Below are 18,821 nucleotides of genomic sequence, written 5' to 3'. Positions count from 1 at the left end.
AGTGGCAGCATATAATGTGAAGCATGGTGGTAGTGGCAGCATCATGTGAAGCATGGTGGTGGCAGCATCATTATGTGAAGCAAGGTGGTCTTGCTGGAAAACAAACGTGCAAACTCAGTTCTCTCGCATTTCTCTGTACTTTGCTGCATAGTTAGATTGACACAGAGAGACAAAAATGACACAAAACGTTGCAAAAAAATCACATTAGAAGATACAAAAATTATGCTAAAAGACCCAAAATGAGTTGGGCTGCACAGTGGCGTAGTGGTTAGCACTTTCGCCTTGCAGCAAGAAGGTCCCTGGTTCGTGTCCCGGCTTTCCCGGGATCTTTCTGCATGGAGTTTGCATGTTCTCCCTGTGCATGCGTGGGTTTTCTCCGGGTACTCCGGCTTCCTCCCAGTCCAAAAATATGCTGAGGTTAATTGATCATTCTAAATTGCCCGTAGGCATGAATGTGAGAGTGATTGTTTGTCTTTGTATGTGGCCCTGCGACAGACTGGCGACCTGTCTAGGGTGTCCCCTGCCTTCACCTGAGTCAGCTGGGATAGGCTCCAGCGACCCTAGTGAGGATTAAGCGGTGTATAGATAATGGATGGATGGATGGATGGACCCAAAATGACACAAAAAGACAGAAAAATAACATTAAAAGGTGGAAAAATGACCCAAAAAGATGTAAAAGATGTAAACGACAGAAACTTGCAAAAATGCCACTAAGACATAGAAATGACACTAAAATATGCACAATTGACACTAAAACAGAGGTTCCACATACTTGTTGTGTCTATTTTCACTTTGACATGAGTCATGAAAGTACTAACTGATTACCGACACTTCTGAAAATACAACATAAGTGACAAACACCAAACCTCCCAAGCCAAACTTGTTTTACTTAAAAGACTTTAAAGAGTTTAGCTAAAAAAGCATTAGCCATTAATAAACGGTAACTAGTAAAAGATGAATAAAGGATGACTTACCAGAAAAAGGCACCAAATCCAAAATGTTGTTCCGTAAGTACAAACCAAAACAATCCATGAGTGTATCCCATTACTGAAACCTTTATTTATGATAATACATGTACTGAACAAGGCCATTATAGTGCAATTCAACAAGGCAAAGAATTATCATTATCATTATTACAGGAGTTCTTGGTGAGAACATTTGGAGACGCTACAAAACTTTAAACTGCATTTAGCTCTAATTTGGTTGAACTCTGGAACGTTTTGTAAACTGAGATTCTGAGTAAACTTTAAAACAAGCGACTTTAATACCCTGAACTGAGATGCGGCTCGTTTATTTCCACATCGGCGTCTCGTTTTGTATCTTTACGCTGTCTAGCGTTACGGTTCAGGCTGTCAAAACCTGGACTTAAGTCTCTATCCAGCCCTGCAGGAGAAGAAAAACTGATTCACATAATACATGTTTTTTGTTGGTTTTTTTACATCATTGGCTCTAAAAAGGAAACACATGACAACAGCGAAAAAAATCCCAAAAATACACTCTCCAGCAGATGTGATTTCAAAGTTCACCCTGTGTAGTAGTTTTACATCACATTCTAAGTGTAGCGTTACCGTCTCACAGACTCCTGCTGTCTGGAAGGTGCACAGGAATGTACATTATAGTTTATTTTACAGGATGTTCTAATGGGCAGATACACATGAAGGAAGGTGAAGATGTGGGTTAACTGATTTAGCCGGTACAGTATAATGACGGTTATTTGACTCCCTTTAATCGTAAATTTGGATAATTTGTGTGGAAACCAGCTCCGACTGACAAAATATTTCTTATCCGTCTGCACAGATTGTTTTAGCTCTGAAGTCTGCATCACAAAGACAATCTTAACTCAGTTCTGGTTCTCTCTGGGTCGCTGACAGCAGTGATTCTTGAAGTTTAATAAAGAAACCAAATGTAAATGTCTGTTTACGAGCTGTTGGATATCAAACTTGTGGCTCTGGAGTTGCATGAAATTTTATAAACTCCTAAAAGTTTGTTAGTCTGAAGACTTCCAATGTGAAAATGAAACTAAATTTGAGTTTAATTTGTGGCTACCTTCAAACTAAGCTGCTAGCCGTTAGCATAGCTTTAGCCCCTGTGAGAGAAGCTAATTTCCTGTTTTGTGTTTCTTGGTCAGTTTTTGCAGGTTGTGCCTCTACTAAAGAGATGCCTGTCAGAGCAGACTGTTACAGTTAATCTTACTTTAGGAAGATGTTACGAAGCTCCAGACAGGCTTACAGGAACAGGAAACCTGTTAGCGATAGCTTTAGCCTAGGCTTAAATAGCAATAATCGGAAAAAAAAAGTCAAATATCAACCTCGTGGCTGCTGTTCTTCACTGTTTTATTACTTTCATCGTTCACTGAGATTCAGATCTTAAATTAATTGTTTTCCAGACTCTGTTTCAGGTTAATCTGTGGCTGCCTTCTAATTTAGCCACTAGTCTTTAGCAACCATTAGCATAGTTTTAGCCACTGTGAGAGAAGGTTGTGCCTCTACTAAAGAGACGTGTTTGTCAGTTAGAGCAGATTGTGAAAGTTAATCGTACTTCAGGACGATGTTACGATGCTCCAGACTGGCTAAGAGGAACAGGAAACCTGTTAACGATAGCGTTAGCTGAGGTTTCAATAGCAAAAATCAAAAAAAAAAAAAAAAAAAAGTCAAATATCCGCCTCGATTCCTACTTAAAACCACAAATATCAACCTCGTGGCTGCTGTTCTTCACTTTTATTGCCCACTATGGTCCAGATGTTGAATTAAGAGTTGGTCTGAAGACTGCAAATGTGAAAATGAAACAAAATTTGGGCTTAAAATGTTAGAAAAGGTCTGATCTGACCAGACATCTAAAGCACTAAATTTTACTTAAACCTCCATTAGCGTAACGAATCTGTGGCCGAATCCATGTCTTTATGCAACTGTCAAGTAAATTTGAAGCAAGCTTTTGAAATCTTGCCAAAAATAAACAGAGCAAAATGTAAATTAGGCTTGTTTTCCATTAGCATCAGTAGGTGGCGCTGTAGGAGTTGTTCCACATAGGTAACTAAACAAAAACTAGTTGCTTGCCAACCAATAAAAAAAAAAAAAACCTTGAACAACAAAAAACTAATGAAACTTTGTCCATCTACCAGAGAAAAATGGAAAGAAGTCTTCAGGAATTGTTTTCAAAGTGGGAAATGTGAAATTATTCTTAAATGTCAGCTGATAACCACGTTTGTGTGAAAAATTTTGAGTTGTCTGTTCACAAAAGCTGCAATCAGCTTCAATGAAACAAATACAAAACAGCCTCAAGCGAGTGTAAAAATGTGTTTTTTTTGCCATTTCAAAGAACTTTTGCTTCAAAACGAAAATAAAAACATCCTATGGAAACACAGCTATTGCAGAACAATATGTGAAAAATTAGTAAAATTTGAAAAAAAAGACAGAATCTCTGGTTGTGCTGCACTAATTTGGATCTTCTTATAAAATCTGTCCTCGCATGTACAGGGTGTCCCTAAGGTCTGGACACATAGGAAATCTCTTGAACTATCATTTTTTTTTTGCCTCCACAGATTAAATATGGCTTTGTCGAAAAAAGAAAGAGTTGAACTGTTTCTTCTCAGTGGACGTGAAGGATGGACATATGGAAAGCTAGGGTTAGGGAAGTGATTTTTTGGGGCTAGCATGAATTTTAGCTATGACCAATTCTTTAGTTTCGGCTGATACATTTGGTCGTCCAGAATGGGTTTTGTCCATGACACTGCCCGTTTATTTCAACTTTTTAACCACCTTCACCACCGTAGAAAAGTGGAATCCTCCGTGAATAACATGCATTAATTTCATCTATCTTTCGATACGTCCTATGTGTCCAGACTTTAGGGACATGCTGTAGTACAAGGTTTAAGGACTGTGATGCTAATTAATGAATTCAGCTCCTGTAACAGCACAACCAAAGATGTACATTTTTAATTAATGCTGGTGATCAGGAAAAATGCTAAATATCGATATTCGATAATCAGTCGACAACAATACTGCAGCACAGAAAAATGTACAAAAAATATTTGTCCCTAATTGTGACAAATAATCGAAATCTCACTATTAATCTAAATAATTGTGGGTTTTACTTTGGCAGCCGTATTTGTAACTCCATTGATGCAGATTTCAGCGATCTCATTGGTCAATAGTCAAATTTCGGACTTGAAAATTCGCAGCTGGAAAACTCAAAAACTGATGTGACTTTGTGATGCAGACTTCAGGCTCTGCTGCTGTTTGCTGCACACAGAGCTTTTTAAATGCATCTTAAAACACAGAAACTAAACTTCATTGTCTTAATCTTAAAGAAAACATCCAGCAGTTAATTCTACATCACAGATAAAGTTACCGTTCGACTAGAAAACCGAGAAATAAAGCTGAGCGTTTCACCCACTTTTAAACTATTCAATCTTTAAGGTTAGAAATGGTGAGAAATAAACCTTCAAACGTGCACTAATATCACATTACAGTTCAGTATAAGGCAATCCGATCTAGATGTGAGGTTTGTAAAGTTTAACTTCAGATGATGGAACTCTGTGGTTTTTGTTGTGGCTGTAGTCTGTTGTATCGGACTGCGTTATACTGGAAGGTATTTCTGCTATTTTGTCCACCCACGTGTTCCTTAAAACCGGACTCTTCACGAAAATTCCTCGAGTTTTCAAAGTGCAAAAACAAAAACACGTTCCCTGAACTTCCTGACGCAGAAAGATAAGTTTCATTTCACAGATTGCTCGAAGAAAATATACCTGATGTTTGGAATCCGGCTATGAAATACTCACAAATCTGTTCGCACTCTCTTAGGAAAGGTCTGAAGTGAAGCCGCCTCCAGTTTGGTTGTTTACTGATGCGTTTCTGAAATATCGATCCACTGCTGACTTTCCAGGAGGGCAGCGACGGAGGCGGAGCGACGGCAGAACCCTGATCGGTCAGAGGAGGGCGCCATCACCCAGAGAGAGGACGAGGAGGGAAGCTAGATGGAGAAAGGGGGGAGTCTGTTCCCTGAAACTTAAACCAGCTCTGACTCCACACAACTGTTGGCCTCTTTGCTCTGCTTTGCTTGGGGTTGTGACAAATGAAATAAACCGAGCGTGCCAGACCTCATAAGAGGGATTCACAGCTCGGAGCTCCAGAGCCACGCTGCATGCAGGAGGAGGTTAGACGGGACGACGGTGCAGATTGCATAGAATTAACGGTTTAAACGTCTCCCAGGAGCCTTTTAGCAGCTTTGTAGCCTTCAGGAGCCTCCGTCTGCTCGACAACCAGACAGATGAACTGTGATATGTACAGAGTCTCATAAATAAAAAGCTGTGAGGAGGGAAGACAACGTGCACGGCCGGGAGTGAGCGTGTTCTGGTGAGTGTTAGCAGCATGCTAGGCTACCGTGGGCGAGCTCTACAGCGCAGCCAGCTGGTCGCAGGGCGTCGCGGCTCCGGTCCGGCCTCAGGTCATCCACTCAGAGGATGCAGGTCCACCTTCACCTTCTCGCCGCTGCTCAGCATCCCCACGGTGGGGTAGAGGCCTCCGGGGGGGACGGCCATCTCCCTGCGGCCCATCAGCTTCCCATTCCTGGTGAAAAACACCTGCAGGACCACAGGGGGGCGACAGTGAGTTCAAACCTGGGATGTGAGTTTCTTTAGGGCCGATAAGGATTACTGGTAATTAATAGAGGCAGATAACTGATATTTGTAGCCGATATGCACTGCTCAAAAAAATTAAAGGAACACTTTGAAAATACATCATATTTTATTGGGAAAAATAACAGGCTGGATATCTACATTGATATGGACTGGATAATGTGTTATGAATGAAAACATGCCACATCGCTTGATGGAAATGAAAATTAGCAACCTACAGAGGGCTGAATTCAAGACACCCCAAAACTCAAAGTGAAAAAATGATGTGGCAGGCTGGTCCATCTTACTGAAATTCCTTGGCAGCGACTCAAAATACTACTCAGTAGTTTGTATGGCCTCCATGTGCTTGTACTTGTATGCAGCCTGACAATGTCGGGGCGTGCTCTTAATGAGACAATGGATGGTGTCCTGAGGTATCTCCTCCCAGAACTGGACCAGGGCATCACTGAGCTCCTGGACAGTCTGAGGGGCAACCTGGTGGTGTTGGATGGACCAAAACATTTCAAAGGTGTTCTACTGGATTCAGGTCAGGCGAGCGTGGGGGCCAGTTAATGGTATCAATTCCTTCATCCTCCAGGAACTGCCTGCATACTCTTGCCACATAAGACCAGGCATTGTCATGCACCAGAAGGAACCCAGGACCACTGTACCAGCGTGGGGTCTGACAGTGGGTCCAAGGATTTCATCCTGATACCTTATGGTAGTCAGAGTGCCATTGTCCAGCCTGTAGAGGTCTGTGCATCCCTCAATGGATCTGCCTCCCCAGACCATCACTGACCCACCACCAACCCGGTCATGCTAAACCATGTTACAGGCAACATAACGTTCTCCGCGGCTTCTCCAGACCCTTTCATGTCTGTCACATGTGCTCACGATGAACCTGCTCTCATCTGTGAAAAGCACAGGGTGGCAGTGATGGACCTGCTAATTCCTGTGTTCTATGGCAAATGCCAACCGAGCTCCACAGTGTTGGACAGTGAGTACAGGGTCCACTAGAGGACATCGGGCCCTCAGACCTTCCTCATGAAGTCCGTTTCTGATTGTTTGGTCAGAGACATTCACACCAGTGGCCTGCTGGAGGTCATTTTGTTGGGCTCTGGCAGTGCTTATCCAGTTCCTCCTTGCATAAAGTAGCAGATACCTGTCCTGCTGATGGGTTGAGGACCTCCTACAGCCATGTCCAGCTCTCTTAGAGTAACTGCCTGTCTCCTGGAACCTCCTCCATGCTCTTGAGACTGTGCTCGGAGACACAGCAAACCTTCTGGCAATGGCACGTATTGATGTGGAGGAACTGGACTGCCTATGCAACCTCTGTAGGGTCCAGGCATCGCCTCATGCTACCACTAGTGACACTGACCCTAGCCAAATGCAAAACTAGTGAAAAACAGTCAGAAAACACGAGGAGGGAAAAAATGTCAGTGGCCTTCATGTGTAAATCCATTCCTGTTTTGAGGGGTGTCTCAATGTTACCCCTCTAGTGCACCTGTTTCTAATTTCATTAACACCAAAGCAGCTGAAACTGATTAAAAACCACCTCTTTTACTTACTTGACCAGATCAGTATCCCAGAAGTTTACCTGTCTTGATGCAATACTTAGATTAAAAAGTGTTCCTTTAATTTTTTTTGAGCAGTGTATATACAACCATTTAAAAGTTTGGGTCCACTTAGAAATGTTCTTATTTTTGAAAAAAAAAAAGCATTTTATTCAATGAAGATAACATTAAATTAATCAGAAATCCAGTCTACGGGTGCCTGTATGGCTCAACGTGTTGAGCGGGCGACCCATGTACAGGGGCTAGTCCCCAATGCAGCTGGCCTGGGTTCGATTCCCGCTCGCGGCCCTTTCCTGCATGTCTTCCCCCAACTCTTCTCCCCTGTTTCCTGTCTCTCTCTCACTGTGCCTATCTAATAAAGCTGACAAAAAAAATAACTTTAGAAATCCAGTCTACACATTGTTAATATGGTAAATGACTATTCTAGCTGGAATCATAATTTTTAATGGACTATCTACATAGGTGTACAGAGGAACATTTCCAGCAACCATCACTCCTGTGTTCTAATGCTACATTGTGTTAGCTAATGATGTTGAAAGGCTAATTGGTGATTAGAAAACCCTTGTGCAGTTATGTTAGCACATGAATAAAAGTGGGAGTTTTCATGGAAAACATGAAATTGTCTGCGTGACCCCAAACTTTTGAACAGTAGTGTACATTAGATGCAATGTTTTAACAGCAATTCATAACTAGCCTTCTTCATTAATAAATGTGACTATAACTAAATATGTAAATGATTAAATGATCTCCTCTGTTTATGTCTGATCAACTGATATTGATCAGTTTGTCTCCTGCTGTTCTTCTCAATTTTCTTAATATTTCTTTGTTATATCACTTTTATTTTCCATTAAGGTTCATTTCATAATTGATTATTAATTACTGTTTTCCAGACTTTGTTTCAGGTTAATCTGTGGCTGCCTTCTAACTTAGCCGCTGGCTGTTAGCTTAGCTTTAGCCACAGTTTGTGTGTCTTGGTCAGTCTTTGCAGGTTGTGGTTCTACTAAAGAGACGTGTCTGTCAGTTAGAGCAGATTGTTGAAGTCAATCGTATTTTAGGAAGATGTTATAATCCTCCAGACAGGCTAAGAGGAACAGGAAATTAATGATAGCGTTAGACTGGGCTAAAATAGCAATAATCCAAAAAAAGTCAAATATCAGCCTCAATCTATACTTAAAACCACAAATATCAACCTCATGGCTGCTGTTCTGTCACTTTTACTGCCCACTCAGGTCCAGATCTTAAATTAATTTTTGTTTTCCAGACTCTGTTTCAGGTCAATCTGTGGCTGCCTTCCAACTTAGCCGTTAGCTGTTAGCCTAGCATTAGCGACAGACTGAAAGAGGAGGCTGATTAGACCTGAAACAGAGCATTCAATTGAGCTAAGTTCAATAAAATTCAACAAAAATTATTTGGCAACACGACAAAACATGAAAACAAAACTTCTTGAGCAACGAGCCTCTGGTGTGATTTCCAGTTGAGGACAATTATTCACCGACTCTCTCTCCACCACCACTATGAAAAATGGCAAAGAAGCCCAAAAATCTAATGTTAAGAAGAAAAAAAAACAAGCATTAAGGCAACAAGAAATGCAGTAATGTGCCAAAAAAGAAGAACATCGGTAAAATCAATGCAGGTTTCAAATTGAAAAATTTAAAAAAGGCTCCGCGAATGTTTTAGGAGGAAGAAAATACATGTTTATTTGGTCTCATGTATAAAAACAGAATGTTTTTCTTAGCAAACCGAATGTCAAAAGAAATTTCCATTGTTTGCAAGAAATCTGGCACTTTTTGTTTAGGTAAACCTGTGAAATCTACTGCAATACAATCAGAATCAGATTTTTCACCAAATAGATTTTCACGTGACTTGGAGTTTGGGTGCACAATATTCAATGCAGAGGATAAAAAAATTTAAAAAGCAAATGTTGCACCACAACAGATAGTTAGTGTTGCAAGATTGGCAATAGTCAAACAATAAAAACACAGACACTGACAATCTAAAAAATGCCAAATACCAGCCATGATAATGAGTCTATCCCTAGATCTGACAGTTACTTAATTCAATTATTTGCATTTTAAAACATGAGAAACGCATTAAATATTCATTTAAATATAATTAAAGAGCCCATATTTGTTTTTTGGGTTTCTTTTTTTTTTTATAAAAGATGCAAACTTCCAAAGTTCAAAGTCGACACTAAAGGAAATGATTCTCTTCCACAGAATATTCTGCTCTTTACCCACCTGAAATGCCTCGTTTAAAGTCAAGGCTTTTCTTCCTTCACTTATCTACATCATCATGTTACACATTTGCATATCACCGATCTAGCGACTAATTTGGTCCTCAAACAAAGAATTATTTCTCTGCAAGAGGCATCTCTGCCAAAGCTACATTCTATAATCAGAGATGTGGAGTTCAGGTACGTAAACAACATGACTTCGCTTTTGTCAAAACAACAGACCAATCAGAGTAGACTGGGTATTTAAACACTGTTACTGAAGCTAATGTACTGCCTTCTAACGTAGCCGCTACCTGTTAGCAAAGCCTTAGCCACTGTGAGAGAAGCTAATCTCCTGGTTTGTGCTTCTTGTCCACACATTTCTGAAACCACAGAGTGACGACAGACAGAGAGAGGAGGCTGTTTAGACCTGAAGTAGAGGATTTAATTCGTCAATAATTGCTCATCAATTTTTTACAGGAAAAAAGACAAATATCGGCCCCGATAATCAATCTATCGCTGGTTAAACACCCACAGAGGAGCCTCTAAATGACGAAGCATCAGAGCGATCAGCTGTGAAAGGAAAGTCTTCTCGTAAAGACTGATACAAACTTCATCGGCGAGCCAGAAATTATGTGCAGTTAGGAAATATTGTTAAACAAATGGGCGACGGTGCAGCGTCTGTGTTCTGCAGGGGGAAGAAAGTCAATGTTTACAGTACATGTCTCTACTAAATCAGCCAGTGATCAAACATTATCCAGCTGTTCTCAAAAGAACATCAACAAGCTTTTCAATGCTAATACCGAGGGCTTCGTTCCAAGTCTGAGAGCAAATACCGACACACTAAAACAACAAGTCGAGTACTGTTGAGTGTGCATCTTCAATAAATCAGGCTGAGTCACATATCAAACATTTACCGTACCACCCACTCCAGAAAGAAAGACTTAACCTATTTAATTACACGAGTGCTGAGTGGCCGAGCGCTGGAACGTCGAGGAGCGGCGCGTTGAGACTAATGCATCCTGCTGAGTAAATACTGACAAATCCCCGGATTCTGTCCCGGCCGGTTTCTATTCTCACCCACTTGGGTTTCGCTCGCTCACACCCGCTCAGTGACCCTTCGGACAGCAAAACCCCAGAAGTCAAGTTAACCCTGCAGGTCAGGACAGAGTGGAAACCAGCAGCAATTAAAACAATGACAGAAAAAACAAGAAAAACACTCAGAGAGCGCAGTACTCCACCAAGGCTGCTAAGTCAACCATATGGTAACAGCTTGTCTTTAGTGCAAGAGCTCTGACCATAAGAGATTAAATGTCACAGAAGTCTTGGTGTCCCTTGTTCCCAACAACACTCTGGACTGCCCATAGTCCATTGCCTCCTCGAGTCAGTACAATAACTAGCAAAGCACTCAGAGAGCGCAATACCCCGCCAAGGCTGTTAATTTCCCCCATATGGCATTGTCAGAAATGCAGCATTTTTTTTAAAGAAATGCAGCGTTTGTTTATTAGTTACTGATGGTCAGCAATCACAGCAACATAGAATGTGGCCATTTAATATAGATGTACCCACAAAAAAAAATTACCTTCTGAGCACAGCCGTGTGTTATGTATGTGTACGTTATGTACGGATACCGAATCACGTGACCTAAATATGTAGTGGGCGGTGGGAATTGATGGGACTTGTAAACACCCTCACAATTTAATCAATTGTTCCTTGTATCATTTCCAACGGATAAGTCTCGATAAGTCTGCAGCGGTCGATCTGTACTAGGATCGCAATCATGCGATCGACAACAGGCAGCTGACGTAGTGTTCACTTGTCATAGTTGCAGTGACGCCATGACGCTATCTCGCATACAGGAACCTTTAACAAATCTGTGGATCCAGACTATAAGCCGCATCACTGCCAAAATCTAATCACTTGGTCCTTGTGTCATTTCTGAACTTCCCTGAAAAGTTCACTCAAATCCGTAAGTTTGTTTTGAGTAAAGTTGCAAACAGACAAACAGACAGATAGACCAACAGACGGGAAAAAGTACGCAAATCGTCACATAACTTTGCTGCATTCCATGCCAGAGTAGTAACCAGCATGAAGTTAAACACAACAAATGAGTTAATACACAGCTCCAATACATAGGAACCTGAGATAGCCGTAAAGTTAGCTAACAGTCCAAATACTCAACATTCAAAGTTGTTGACTGTTTTAATGCTGAACTTTGACATAGCTCCAAATGTCTACCTTTAATAATGTACCTGCCCATGTTCACATGTACAGCCGATGCAAACATTTAAAAAGCACAGCAAGGACGTTTCCAGAAGTAGAGCCAAGAAATGTTATTTATTAGTTTACGTCACACAAAATGCAGCAAACTACAGGAATCAACGAATTATCAGCCGAAGCGATTATTGAGGCTGATAGTGGGCAACTTTCAGATCGTCTGTATTGTTATTATTATTAACTATCATTAATTATCAATAAAATGAATTAAATACACTACTCTGATGCAGAATCCTCTCTCTTTGTGGTCTCTAGTAAAATCCTGCCCACAACTCCATCTGATTGGTTACTTGTAACAAGTAACAGCCAATCACTGAAAGCCATTGTTTACACAGAGAGACAGATGAGCACATTTACAGACTGTAGCAGAGCTGTGTTTGGAAGATCAGGTAGCAGATATTGCTCAAGGTATAATAAACACCATAATCTTCCACAAACGTGCCACATTTTCTTGTCACACTGAAAAGACCCCAATAATTCACTCATTTTGCTGATGGTGCTAGGCTAAGGCTATCAGAGTTATGCTGTTTTTTTTCGCCGGTAGCTAACACTATCTGGACATCTTTCTACAGTCGGATTAACTTTAACAATCTGCTCTAACTGACAGACACATCTCTTTAAACAGACACACAACATGCAAAAACTGAACAATAATGCTAAAACCATGCTAACGGCTACCATCTAGTTAGCAAGCAGACATATCACCCTGAAAAGGTGTCTGGAAAACAAAACCAAATAACTCTTTAAGATCTGGGCCTCAATAGACAATAAAATGGGCAATGAAAAAAATAGAGAAAAGCAGCGGACATAAACTGCAGGAGACAAACTTATTGACCTCAATCGCTCGAGTGTTGTAGAGTCACATGACATTAATATCATCATTTCTGTCTCTATTGCACATATTCAGTTGTAGTTATCCTTATTAAGAATTATAGTTATGAATGACCGCTATGACATGCTGTTAATATATAACATTTAATGTATACATTGAAATGTGGGTTATCGGCCTTTCATAAATACCAATAATCGATATCGGCTAGAAACTACACCTATAAACTCATCATGAAACACAACGATAGAGTTAGGATTAGTGTATTTGTCGACACTCTTGACATTCTTTCTGACAAGTTGTAAAAATTTCGTAGCATTGATATTTCTGGGTAGAAGTGCGACTGGCTGCTCAGGAAATCACAGGAACAATGATACACTTTAACACTGAAGCTCATCTGTCATCTTCATTTAGTGTTTCAAGCAGCTAAAAAAGTTCTAACAGACACACTGTATGTACAGCACCTGCCCAGCATCAAATGGCACAGAGATGAAGAAGTTTGTTATCATAATGAAGTGCGAAAGAATCTTTAGATGTCCGTCGAGGCTAAAAACGGAGCTCAAATTTACTTGCTATTCTATATGTGAGTGAAATACCTGCTGTTTGTTAACAAAACATCCTCCATAAGGTGACAAATAGTCTTGACAAACTGTTTTGGTGCCTCCAAGTGGCCAAAATTAAAATCAAAGCAGATTTAAGTCATGACATGCGGATTGATCTATAGGTCTACATACAGTTGAAACTAGAAGTTTACGTACACTGTAAAAAGACACATAACCTTTTTTTTCTCATTGTGTGACATTAAATCAGACTAACCTTTTGCTGTTTTACGCCAGTTAGGATTACCCAATGATTTCTGAATGAGAGACAGTGCTTTTTTTTTGAGAATTTTAAGATTGAACCAGTCTTGCGGAGGTTTGATTTCTTCCAATTTTTCCACGTCTGCTCAAAGGGAAACAGTGCTTATTTATTTTATAACTTTTTATGAAAGATCTTTGTATTCAATGTGTAATTTCAGTGAGAATGAAACAAAAAAAAGTACGTGGGCTATATTTGTCCATTAATTTATTGTTGTAGTTACATGTTTTACTTGTCGTTTCCCTTGATTTCAAGTGTGAAATTTTTTCTCAGTTTTGTGGCACAATTTCCTTTCAACAACAGGGAAACATATGTATTAGTGCTGACCTGTGTGTGATATACAGTACATGACAGTCTGCTGTATTTATAATTAAGTCTATCTCATGTAATGCGGCTTTGTAACACAAAAAACAAACTGGAATTACCAAGTACAACAGTTTTCCAAGTGCCCACAAGTGTTACCAATGTTGGGAGGGAAATGAAGGCTCCAAATATTTAAAATATTTACCTATTTTCATTTTTACAATCTGTACAAGCTACACATTTTTAACTCTAGAAAGATGTTTCACCATGCTCAATGTATCTTCCTGCAAGTTGCTCCTCTGTTTACCATTTATGAGCCATGCTGCATTTAAATCACACAACGTCACACAATGGAAGCAGTGTGTCTCCGGTGTGCCTCCAGTTAACTCAGATGTTATCGATTAACCTATCAAAAGCTTTCAAAGCCATGATATCATCGTCTGGGCTTTCCCAAATCGTTTGAAGGCACAGTAATCTTAGTGTATGCAAACTTCTGACTTTAAAGAAAGTAACAAAAATAAATCTCTGTCCGTATTCTGGCATATAGCAAATAGAAATAACTTTGGTAATCCTAACCAACCTAAAACAGGAAAAGTTTAGTCTGATTTAATGTCAGACAGTGGGAAAAAAAAGATTATGTGTCTTTTTATACAGTCTATGTGGGTCATTCCAGAACTAGAGGACATTTTATGCCCCACCCATCAAATTTCAAATAATTCATGTACAAAATACAAAAACATGCAATTGTTGTGTAAATGTACTTCTCCTGAGACCAAATCTAGAAAAACTAGGAGAAAAGAAAGTTTGAAAATATGTTTAAAAAATACTAAATAAGGAGTTCCCTCTAAAATGTCATTTTTCTCCTTTTCCCACCCCCTGAAGACCAAATTGACTCTCAAATAAAACAGTTAAAATTAAAATTAAATTTCCCTTTTTTTTGGTATTAGGGTCATTCCAGAATTGGAGGACATTTGGGCTTCAAAATTTTTAAAAACTAAACCTCTTTTACAATTTTCTGCTACATATTCATCAATAATATGTAATAAACTATCAAAGGCTTGATTGGCTCAGCTTACACATCAATGGTACCATTTTTATTCCATGTTTTCTGTGTTGTTTGCTAACTCTACTCTAATCACAGTAACAGGGTTGCTAATCCATGCTAATGTGATCTTTTTCTCAGCAGTAGAAGCTAGATATTTAGCTGCTGTTACTGCTGACCAAGAGGACAAACTGACTGATGGAAAACAGTCCAAAGAATTAGTCTGATCCTGATAATATGAGGTAGAGGGAGACATTCAATCAAGGCTGACAATGTTATGAAAATATGAAAAACAGAAGAGAGGACATAGCTTTGCTCTACACATTCTTTAGGAAAACTGTTTGATGATATTAATTCCAGCGTTTCATGTGATTCACTGTTTTCTTCTTTTTCTACCAGCTACAGAGGTTTTGCTAACAGGGCTGTTGTGGGACACACGTTCCATACATGATAATTATTATTTAAAATATTATGTTGACCAAAAAAAAAAAAAAAAACTCACACAATTGCAAGAGACAGCAATGAAAAATATAATACCAAAGAAAGGAGGTTTAAATTTGGTCTTCAGAGGGGTGGGACAAGAGAAAAATGGCATTTTAGGGGAAACTCCAGACTTATTTGGTATTTTAAAAAATATTTTCAAACATTCGTTTTCCTAATTTTTTTTAGATTTGGTCTCAGGACAAGTACATTTACACAACAACTGCATGTTTTAGTGTTTTGTACACGGATTATTTGAAATTTGATGAGTGGGATATAAAATTCTGGAATGACCCACATAAACTTCTGGTTTCAAACGTATGTTCTGTGTTTGAAAGTCTTCCTCACCGTGACCTTCCTGCCCTCCTGTTCCTGCTCTACCTCTTCCGCGTCCTCCTCTTCCTCCTCCTCCTCCTCTTCGTCGTTGAGGTACAGAACATTCTGGATGGCTGCGTGAGCCGGGCGGACCTCCAGCCGGTCCCAGTCGTCCACGTCGCCTGAGGACAAAGCACAGCACGGCGGTGCTGAGGAAGGGCTTTTACCTGAAAGAGCAGACTGTGCTGGAGTTGTCGCTGTGCCACGCGACTGCTCGCTGATAAAATGTCAGATCAGGTAACGCAGCAAGACGCCAAACATGTTCATTAATACCACAACCGGAGATGTTTTGTTTGTTGGCGGCCTCTTCTAAGGTTAGATAACATTCGCTCCTGTCTGAGGCCATCTGCAAACACGTCAATGCCCCAAATGTTGACTGTTTTCAACCACAAAAAGCAGGTTTAAGAGCGAAATTAATCCATTTAATGAGGCCTCACCTTCCCTGTCCAGGATGTAGTCTCGTGGGAACATGATGCCGCAGCCCATGATGTCACCTTTGAAGCAGCGAGGACCGAAAGCATCTCCAACCCCACTGCCATGAAAGATCTTCCCGTCGTCTGTTGGAGAGAAAGAGCAAGAAATGAAACCCAAGCATGAACTAAAAAAATGTCTTTTATGCAGTAGGAACAGCTAGAATTCCATAAGTCAAAGTAAAATGAAAAACGAAACCTGAATTTTTGTATTTACATTACAAAAATTTAAATAAACTGGATTTAGTCAGTACAACAGTTTTCCAAGTGGTCACAGGTGTGACCAGTGTTGGGAGGAAAATGAAGGCTCCAAATACTTCAAATATTTACCTGTTTCCATTTTTACAATCTGTGCAAACTAAACATTTTTAACTCAAGAAGGATGTTTCACCATGCTTGATGTATCGTCAAGTTGCTCCTCTGTTTACCATTTTTGAGCCATGCCACATTTAAAACACGCTTATTTGTTAGGTCAAATATGTGTTATTTTCCCCTCAGTTATAAATCATAAAAAGAAAAATTATATCCATCCATCCATTATCTATACACTGCTTAATCTTCATTAGGACTGAAGGAGGAAGCCGCAGTACCCAGAAAAAAACCCATGCATGCACAGGGAGACCATGCAAACTCCATGCAGAAAGATCCCGGGAAAACCATGACGTGAACCGGGGATCTTCTAGCTGCAAGGCTAAAGTGCTAACCCAACGCCACTGTGCAGCCCCGAAAAGTTATATATCTTTGAATATTTATCTTACAAAAAAGGAAAACAAACAAACTGAGATCAACAGATGCAACATTTTATTCAAGTGCCCCCAGATGTTTCCAATATTGGGGATAAAAATAAATCTCAAAATTACCTATTTGCATTTTTACAACCTCTATAAGCTACACATTTTTATTCTAGAAAGATGCTTCACCATGATGAATGTATCTTCCAACAACTTGTTCCTCTGTTTACTGTTTTTGAGCCTTGCCACATTTAAAACATATTTGATGCTTTGATCAAATAGGTTTTATTTCCCTCTCAGTGTCTCTAATTCGTTTCCATACTTGTTACCTCTCTGCTCTATGTATACACTGCCTGCAGTTCAGCTGAATGGTCACAGAAATTTTGTCAGCTGATTAAATCATGATCTTTTGGTTGCATTAAATAGAGCATAATCATGGCTAATAAACAAAAGTTACATTTCTTTGAGTATTTATTTTCTACAAATAATGAAAAAAAAAGAATCACCATGTATAACATTTTTCCAACACTGTAAACGTTCTACTAATTTTCCAACCTCAAACTACCCTGAACATTAACTCTGTAATGATGTTTCACTGTGTTGAATGTATCTTCCAACAGTTTGTTCCTCTGTGCTATTTTTAAACCAAACAAAAATTATTCTGTTGATCAATTTTGCTTTATTTTGCTCTAAATTGTCTTGTTTTAAACACTATCTGGCGCAAACTGCTTATTTCTGACTCATTTTTGAAACTAAACATGTAGAATAAAGTGTTTTTTGAATTAAATAACACAAAATTTTAAGCTTGGATTATTTCAAGCGTGATGCATTCAAGGACTGTCAGAAAGATGAAAATTTGACTATTCTTTGTCTTTACACTTTCCAGCTCTGATAAATGGTGGAATTTTTGGGGTTCAGACGGTCAAGGATGTACTTTTAAAATGTAAATAGGATTTCTACAGCGTTCTAAAGAACTTTTTAATTCCTAAATCACGCCAGCCAAAGTATGAAAATATGATGGAAAAGCAGCGTGGACATTAGGGCCTACAATAATTTTTTATATTTGTGTTTTGTCAGTTTTCCCAGCAGTATTTAACAAAGTAACATGACCTGAAATTGCACAGCTGACATTCAACAAATAAAAAAATACTAATTTATTTTAGTTTTTGCTGGAAAAAAAAACCACACACACATTTGCACTTGAGTTTCCTTGCAGTAGCAGTCTCTTCGACTCCACAACATACAAGCATCATGTGTCAGTAATCACGAAGACTGCAGGAATCTCAAAGTTTCCTGAAATTTGCAGGTGATTATTGTGAAACAGGAATCTCACATTTAAGAAAGATCACTGACTGAACCTGCCATAAAATAAAAGTTAAACAACTCCCTGCAGCACAGTCAGGATTCAAAATTGAAGATGCCTATTTATAGTGTCAAATAATAAAATTCAAGTTCACTGCCTAAAAACACGAAAAGAAACCACCATCTATCATACACCCTAACTCGAAACATGTTCACATAGTTTCCAACATATGTTTAAAGAAATAGCACTTGTTAAAGATACTGAACTTGTGTTAAAACTGTGCAATAAATAAATGAATAAAGATGTTGACACATTAGTGATTATAGTTCAGTTCAGTGCAATAATGAATTTTAGGATAAAAACTGTTCACGATCATAAATAATATCTCTTTTTTGGTAAGACGCGTGTATTTAGGAAGTACTTTTTATACATAAAGTCAACGGAAAGTGCTTCATAGAGAAAACAGGCATAAATTGATGGACACAAATGATAAAACAATAAAAACAGATATAAGCACAGAATGAGAAAACAAAAAAACTAATTTAACATATAAATTAGATTCATAGGTAGCAAGAAAAGCACTCAGAGTGCAGCACTCCGCCAAGGCTGTTCATTCCCCATGTAGCATTGCCAGGAATGCAGCATTTTTTAATTTTATTTTTAGAAATGCACCTTTTGAGCACAGGCGTGTGTTATGCATGTGTACATTATGGACGGATACTGAATTGCGTGACCTAAATATGTAGCGGGCGGCGG

General features: G+C 39.2%; 1 protein-coding gene and 1 long non-coding RNA gene across 4 annotated transcripts in view; one reads left to right on the top strand and one right to left on the bottom strand.

The window, feature by feature from the left end:
* Positions 1-1,039: 1,039 nt before the first annotated feature.
* Positions 1,040-18,821, bottom strand: part of spryd3 (SPRY domain containing 3) — an 87,121-nt gene continuing 69,339 nt past the window's right edge. The window contains exons 9-12 of one of the 3 annotated variants that reach the window (XR_008602516.1): positions 15,999-16,118; positions 15,535-15,683; positions 5,005-5,578; positions 1,040-4,968 (exon numbers count right to left, since the gene is read on the bottom strand). Coding sequence is in view for 2 of the 3 variants with exons in the window: in XM_023261242.3 (XP_023117010.2) it covers positions 5,444-5,578; positions 15,535-15,683; positions 15,999-16,118 (404 nt within the window). In the remaining variant the exon portion in view is untranslated. Of the gene's footprint in view, positions 5,579-15,534; positions 15,684-15,998; positions 16,119-18,821 lie in introns of all 3 variants that reach the window. The other 2 variants (XM_023261242.3, XM_023261243.3) reach the window with 2 other exon arrangements.
* Positions 5,464-17,565, top strand: LOC129349491 (uncharacterized). Its single transcript, XR_008602517.1, has 3 exons — positions 5,464-5,602; positions 15,525-15,798; positions 16,012-17,565. It is a non-coding gene; the product is annotated as an uncharacterized LOC129349491 (long non-coding RNA).

Source organism: Amphiprion ocellaris, chromosome 8 (assembly GCF_022539595.1).
Source record: "Amphiprion ocellaris isolate individual 3 ecotype Okinawa chromosome 8, ASM2253959v1, whole genome shotgun sequence".
Classification (NCBI taxonomy): domain Eukaryota; kingdom Metazoa; phylum Chordata; class Actinopteri; family Pomacentridae; genus Amphiprion; species Amphiprion ocellaris.
The sequence above is the reverse complement of the archived record's forward strand: the minus strand, read 5'-3'. Positions and strand labels throughout refer to the sequence as shown.